Source organism: Protomyctophum bolini (genome assembly GCF_963924005.1).
Source record: "Protomyctophum bolini genome assembly, chromosome: 3".
Lineage (NCBI taxonomy): Eukaryota > Metazoa > Chordata > Actinopteri > Myctophiformes > Myctophidae > Protomyctophum > Protomyctophum bolini.
Window position 1 is genome coordinate 39,027,369 of NC_137864.1, and position 7,919 is coordinate 39,035,287.

General features: G+C 48.0%; 1 protein-coding gene across 1 annotated transcript in view; it reads right to left on the minus strand.

Annotated features, from left to right (window-relative positions):
- LOC308312421 (lysophosphatidic acid receptor 2-like) overlaps window positions 1-4,121 on the minus strand; it is a gene marked incomplete at its 3' end in the record, with an annotated part of 8,240 nt that extends 4,119 nt beyond the window's left edge. The window contains 4 exon segments of the mRNA XM_080759027.1: window positions 1,488-1,815; window positions 2,488-2,654; window positions 3,841-3,855; window positions 3,858-4,121. Of these exon segments, the coding sequence (XP_080615153.1) occupies window positions 1,488-1,815; window positions 2,488-2,654; window positions 3,841-3,855; window positions 3,858-4,083 (736 nt within the window). The 5' untranslated portion in view covers window positions 4,084-4,121.
- Window positions 4,122-7,919: the final 3,798 nt, after the last annotated feature.

A 7,919-nucleotide genomic window follows, 5' to 3' on the forward strand; every position in this document is an offset into this window, starting at 1 on the left:
AGAGAGAGAGAGAGAGAGAGACTATAGAGGCGACACAGGAATGTTTGGGTTGTGTCATCATCGTGGCGGTAGTAACGCTAACGCTATCTGTTTGGACACGCTCTGTGTTTAACCTCACCCGCTGCACACGCCAAGAGAGAGAGAGACGAGAGAGAGAGGAGAGAGAGCGAGAGAGAGAGAGAAGAGAGGAGAGAGAGAGAGAGAGAGAGAAAGAGAGGGAGAGAGACAGAGAGGGAGATGGAGAGAGAGAGAGAGAGAGGAGGGAGAGGTATAATATTTCCTAACTTGAGGAATTTAATCAAAAGTACAAAAATGCACGGGCGAACCGAGTGAATGGGGGGGGGGGTGGGAGGGGAGACAGAGAGACGAGAGAGAGAGAGAGAGAGAGAGAGAGAGGGGTGGGAGTCTGGCTTAGCAAGTTTAGACAAGCTAAGAGAGAGGAGCCTGCACAACTGTGTGTGTGTGTGTGTGTGGGGCGTGTGTGTGTGCGTGTGCGTGTGCATGTGTGTGTGCGTGCGTGTGTGTGTGCGTGTGTGTGTGTGTGTGTGCGCGCATGTGTGTGTGTGTGTGTGTGTGTGTGTGTGTGTGTGTGTGTGTGTGGTGTGTGTGTGTATGTGTGCGTGTGTGTGCGCATGTGTGTGTGTGCGCATGTGTGTGTGTGTGGTGTGTGTGTGGTGTGTGTGTGTGTGTGTGTGTGTGGCTCTGCTGTAGATCTCGTGCACTTGAACATGTTCCTGTGTGTTTACGTTGGCGCGGTGTGAGGCATGTCAGAAATGCCTGTGAATGCAGGTTCACTTCCTGCTTCATGTAGAGGCTGCATGTATGGATGAGTGGGGCGGGGGGGCTGTGAGAGAGTGAGTGAGTGAAATAGTGAGTGAGTGAGTGAGTGAGCGAGCGAGCGAGTGACGCGAGCGAGTGAGTGAGTGTGTAGGAGAGCGAGTGAGTGACGTGAGTGAGTGAGTGAGTGAGTAGGAGAGCGAGTGAGTGAGTGAGTGAGTGAGTGAGTGAAATAGTGAGTGAGTGAAATAGTGAGTGAGTGAGTGAGTGAGTGAGTGAGTGAGTAGGAGAGCGAGTGAGTGAGTGAGTGAGTGAAATAGTGAGTGAGTGAAATAGTGAGTGAGTGAGTGAGTGAGTGAGTGAAATAGTGAGTGAGTGAAATAGTGAGTGAGTGAGTGAGTGAGTGAGTAGGAGAGCGAGTGAGTGAGTGAGTGAGTGAAATAGTGAGTGAGTGAAATAGTGAGTGAGTGAAATAGTGAGTGAGTGAGTGAGTGAGTGAGTGAAATAGTGAGTGAGTGAAATAGTGAGTGAGTGAGTGAGTGAGTGAGTAGGAGAGCGAGTGAGTGAGTGAGTGAGTGAGTGAGTGAGTGAAATAGTGACGTGAGTAGAAGAGCGAGTGAGTTAGCAAATGAGTCTGTGAGTGAAATAGTGATGAGACGTGAGCGACTGACTGACTGACTGACTGACTGCGTGCCCCCCCCCCCTCTCACCCAGGATCATGGAGACGGTCTTCATCAGGTTGACCACGGTCTCCTTGTGTCTCTCCTGCGTGGTGTGTTGAGACATCCTCTGGCTCTTGTGTCTGACGTAGAGGAAGATGCGCGTGTAGACGGCCATCATGACGGTGAAGGTGAGCAGGTTGAGCAGGCCCCAGAACACCAGGTAGGACCGGCTGTAGAGGGGCGCCATGGTGGAGCACTCGCCCAGGGAACACATGCAGTGCCAGCCCATGGTGGGCACCAGGCCCATCACGATGGCCACGACCCAGATGCCCCCGATCAGCAGCACCACGCGGCGGTTCGTCATCTTGCTGTGGAGCTGAATGGACGGACGGACGGACGGACGGACACAGACGGACGGACGGACAGACAGACAGACAGACAGACAGACAGACAGACAGACAGACGGACAGACAGACAGACAGGACGTAACCATATCATCCTGATGACTACAAAACAATGACTACAACATGACGTAACAATATCATCCTGATGACTACAAAACAATACTACAACATGACGTAACCATATCATCCTGATGACTACAAAACAATACTACAACATGACGTAACGATATCATCCGCTCCCGACAGGAGCCTCTCCACCGCGATGGGGTTAGGGTCAGGGTCAGGGTCAGGGTTTAGGGTCAGGGTTAGAGTCAGGGTTTAGGGTCAGGGTTAAGGTCAGGGTCAGGGTTTAGGGTCAGGGTTAAGGTCAGGGTCAGGGTTTAGGGTCAGGGTTAAGGTCAGGGTTAAGGTCAGGGTCAGGGTTTAGGGTCAGGGTTTAGGGTCAGGGTTAAGGTCAGGGTCAGGGTTTAGGGTCAGGGTTAAGGTCAGGGTTAGGGTCAGGGTTAGGGTCAGGGTTAAGGTCAGGGTTAGGGTCAGGGTTTAGGTCAGGGTTAAGGTCAGGGTTTAGGGTCAGGGTTTAGGGTCAGGGTCAGGGTCAGGGTCAGGGTTTAGGGTCAGGGTTTAGGGTCAGGGTCTCAGTGTACCTGCATGGTGAAGATGGTCTGGTGTCTCTCCACCGCGATGGCCAGCAGGTTGACCACGGAGGCCGTCAGGCTGGTGTCGATCAGGCCCTGACGGACAAACCACTGGTAGTTGGACAGACGGATGGTCCAGGGACCAGTGTGGAACATCAGGTGGAGGTAGGAGATGCCTGGAGGAGGTTCAGAGGTTTAGGTTTAGGTTCAGAGGTTTATGTTTAGGTTCAGAGGTTTAGGTTCAGAGGTTTAGGTTTAGGTTCAGAGGTTTAGGTTCAGAGGTGTAGGTTCAGAGGTTTAGAGGTTTAGAGGTTTAGGTTTAGAGGTTTAGGTTCAGAGGTTTAGAGGTTTAGGAGGACCGGTGTGTAACATCAGGTGGAGGTAGGAGATGCCTGGAGGAGGTTCAGAGGTTTAGGTTTAGGTTCAGAGGTTTAGGTTTAGGTTCAGAGGTTTAGGTTCAGAGGTGTAGGTTCAGAGGTTTAGAGGTTTAGGTTTAGGTTTAGAGGTTTAGGTTTAGAGGTTTAGGTTCAGAGGTTTAGAGGTTTAGGAGGACCGGTGTGGAACATCAGGTGGAGGTAGGAGATGCCTGGAGGGGGTTCAGAGGTTTAGGTTTAGAGGTTTAGGTTTAGGTTCAGAGGTTTAGGTTCAGAGGTGTAGGTTCAGAGGTGTAGAGGTTTAGGTTTAGAGGTTTAGGTTTAGAGGTTTAGGTTCAGAGGTTTAGAGGTTTAGGAGGACCGGTGTGGAACATCAGGGGGAGGTAGGAGATGCCTGGAGGAGGTTTAAACCCATTTAGACCTGGGAATGATTCTACAGATGTCTTCTAAATCCTGACAGTTTTCTGAAAAAGCTATGTTTCTGTCAGTCGTTCTTCGATTTTGTTTAAATAGCAGTTTAGGGCAGTGGTATTCAATTGGCGGCCCGCGGGCCACATGCAACCCGCCTAACGATGATGTCACTGGTGGTCGTGGACGGGTTTCTGAACTGCCCACAGCAGAGTGAGTGTGTGTGTGTCCGTCCAGCTGATGGCCGTTAATGTCAAAGCAATGCTATTTATGCACTGTCAAATAGGTCTAGGCCTACATCTATTCTAAGGTAGCATATATACCTGTATAGACATATTATCCTGCTCATTACTGTGCGGAAATATACATAAATCTTCGTGTTTGAGCACAAAAAGCATTTTGAGACCCACAAATTTCAGCGCTTCGTGCGCACACTGTGCGGCCCCCCCACACACAATCATTCTACAGTTGTGGCCCCCGGCCTAATCTAATTGAATACCCCTGGTTTAGGGTTTAGGGTCAGGGTTAGGGTTAGGGTTAGGGTTTAGGGTCAAGGTTAGGGTTTAGGGTATAGGGTTACCTGAGAAGAGGTCGCCGCGGCCAGGTTCCCCAGCAGGTAGTAGATGGGGAAGTGGAACCTCCGGTTGATGAAGATGGCGGCGATGACCAGCATGTTGGAGAAGATGACGATGAAGCACACCAGCAGGCCCAGGCTGACCACCACGTAGTCCCGCGAGCGCCAGTGGTCGCTGATGTTCTTCCCGCTCAGCTCGTAGAAGAACTTCACGCTCTTGTTGTAGTAGCAGGTGGCGTCGGGCTCCATGGCGGACGGCGGACGGCGGGGGGAGGGGGAGGGCGGGGGGGGGGTTGTGTGGGGACGGGGGCTGCAGGGGACGGAGGGAGAGGGCGCCACGTTATTATTATACCGTAAGTGTAGTTCAGAATCAATGAAAAACTACAAATGACGTCAATAATAGAGCGTCAAAATTCCTATAGAGCAGTAATAGGTTGGAATGCACTACCAAAGTGTATAACCACATACAAATACAAAAATCATCTTAAAATCAAGTTAAAAGAACACCTTATGTAAACCATACTGCGGTATAAATGTATAATTTGTTGAAAGTGATTTTTTCCTATGTTTATTTTATATTATATTTATATTATATTTATATTATTTACCATGTTTTATTTTGAGTTAGTGTTTGTAAACAATTGCCTTTGTTAAATGTTTGTCTGTGTCGGACCCCAGGAAGACTAGCTTTTGTCAAGGCAAAAGCTAATCCTTATAAACAATAAACAATGACAACAAACACAATGTTTTGGGTCCGAACAAATAATTACAAAGAAGGAAATAAAGGCAGGATTCAACACAAAACATTGTGTTTGTTGTCATGATGTGTCACGACTCCAGTTGTCTTTGTCCACGGCGTTTAAACGTCTTTAAATACAATACTTTTTGAAAAGTCTACGAGGGGAAAATGAACGGAGGGGTTATTTTCCGGGACTCTCGTCGGCATGAAAGGGGGCGGGACTGCGACGCTCTATATCAGGGTTCCCCGAATTAATGTTCCTCAAGGGCCATATTTTGACTAGCGTACCAGGCTGGGGGGGCGAGTCCGTACGCGCGAGGTCGAGGTCTTGCCCTGAGAAAATACATTTTCAGGGCAAGACCCCATTTGAAAAGGATGCCCAGTTTGACATGCAGAGGCTACTGACCCCCATTTAATGCCATTTATATATATTCTTTTAAATTCTTCCAGGGGCCACAAGGGGGCCGCCTATTGGGGAACCCTGCTCTATTACGTCAAAAATCTCCCCCCAAAAAATAAAAAACTATTGTAACCTTTTGGGTGGAGGTCAGAGGTCAACTCGGGTGTAAACATATAAAACTATTGTAACCTTTTGGAGGTCAGAGGTCAGCTCAGGTGTAAACATATAAAACTATTGAAACCTTCTGGGCGGAGGTCAGAGGTCAGCTCAGGTGTAAACATATAAAACTATTGAAACCTTTTGGGCGGAGGTCAGAGGTCAGCTCAGGTGTAAACATATAAAACTATTGTAACCTTTTGGGTGCAGGTCAGAGGTCAGCTCAGGTGTAAACATATAAAACTATTGTAACCTTTTGGGCGGAGGTCAGAGGTCAGCTCAGGTGTAAACATATAAAACTATTGTAACCTTTTGGGCGGAGGTCAGAGGTCAGCTCAGGTGTAAACATACAAAACTATTGTAACCTTTTGGGCGGAGGTCAGAGGTCAGCTCAGGTGACAACGTGGCTGGGCAGAGGGGCGGGGCGGGGGGGGGGATGGTTAATCACCGCCCCAGACATCGATGAACCCTCGTCTGGGATCTGTTGGGAGAGGGAGAGAGACCTCTGGGATCTGTTGGGAGAGGGAGAGAGACCTCTGGGATCTGTTGGGAGAGAGAGACCTCTGGGATCTGTTGGGAGAGAGAGACCTCTGGGATCTGTTGGGAGAGAGAGAGAGAGAGAGAGAGAGAGAGAGAGAGAGAGAGAGAGAGAGAGAAAGAGAGAGAGAGAGAGAGAGAGAGAGACAAAACGAACGTTTCATTTTAGAAGCTTAACCCATGCTGACCTGAGATCAGATTCTAAGAATGTCTTCTATACATCCTGACAGTTTTCTGATAAAGCTATGTTTCTATGTCAGTCGTTCTTCGATTTTTCAAAAATAGCAGACCTACAAGCTCGTAGCGCGCCACTCGGTGGCGCGCTACGAGCTTGTAGGTCTGCTATTTTTCAATAGCTAAAGCATAACATGATGCTACAAGTTACAACACCAAAAGGGGTTCCCACCCCAAAACCATTTAGACCTGAAAACGATTTAAAAAATGTGCTCTCAATGTCTTCGGTTTTCTGAAAAACCTATGTTTCTAATGTCAGTGGTGCTCAACACAACCCAGAACACAACGGAGAGACAGCGTTTCTTTATCCTACTGTAACAAAATCAATTCTTGTTTTCTATTCTACCTCTCTCTCTCTCTCAGAAAAGGAAATGCTTCACGACAGAAGAAGCTGTAATCAAAGACGACCACATCCTTGGAGCCCGAGTTCAGCTCACACACACACACACACACACACACACACACACACACACACACACACACACACACACACACACACACACACACACACACACACACACACACACACACACACACACACACACACACACACACACACACACACACACACACACACACACACACACACACACACACACACACACACACACACACACACACACACACACACACACACACACACACACAAACCAGGCCAACAGCACTGAGCTATAATCCTGCTGTCACCACACACACACTGGACGGAAAAACTACTCAAATAATTTACTTATATGTACAGTACAGATAGACACATATTCACATCACATATTCAGACAGTAGAACATGATACAAAAGTACAAACATATGAGAGAGACCAATAAATAAGAATGCAAAATGTTACAGTTCATGGTAAATAGCAATTCACAGCACAGCACAGTACAGTACAGTACAGCACAGTACAGTACAGTACAGCACAGTACAGCACAGCACAGCCTCTGCTCTCAACAATGGAAAAAGCAGTGCATAGTTAGTTCCCTATGGCGGAGACACACCTCACAATTACACAATCCAACTATGTAACCCAATCTCAAACCAAACACACAGTGCGTGCGTGCGTGCGTGCGTGCGTGCGTGGAGCCTCACGGTGACCCACAGTGCAATGGGACGATGCCAGACGAAGCAGAGCATGGACTGCAGAGAGCATTTAGGGAGAGAATAAGGAACACAGAATGACTGATAGGATCCTGGTTGAATGGAGCGATAACATTAACCCTCTCATCAGTAACACAGAATGACTGATACGGTCCTGGTTGAATGGAGTGATAACATTAACCCTCTCATCAGTAACACAGAATGACTGATAGGATCCTGGTTGAATGGAGTGATATAAACATTAACCCTCTCATCAGTAACACAGAATGACTGATACGGTCCTGGTTGAATGGAGTGATAACATTAACCCTCTCATCAGTAACACAGAATGACGGATACGATGCTGGTTGAATGGAGTGATATAAACATTAACCCTCTCATCAGTAACACAGAATGACTGATACGGTCCTGGTTGAATGGAGTGATAACATTAACAAGTTACAGACCCAAAAGTTTCAAACTATCATTTAGCTGGGGACCCCCTGGAACTCCCTCAAGGACCCCTGGGGGTCCCCGGAACCACCACTGTACATGGATGACAGAGAGACTGATAGGGTGTGAAGTTAGATAATGATTAGGGTCATGCTCTGACCTTTGACCTTAGGGTCATGATCTGACCTTTGCGTGCGACAGACCCTCATTTCCAAGACTTTTCAGGCGTCCCACAAATGATTCGAGACCCTGTCTGTCCCACATTGTGACTGACAGGCGTCAGTGTTCACATTGAGACCCTGTCTGTCCCACATTGTGACTGACAGGCGTCAGTGTTCACATTGAGACCCTGTCTGTCCCACATTGTGACTGACAGGCATCAGTCACAACAGTCACAACAGCGACAAATGTTCAAATGCCCTATAGACTATAGTTAGAGCTATAGGGCTGTATTTTGCGTGTCTTAAGTACCAGGTCTTATTCCCTAACTTGAGT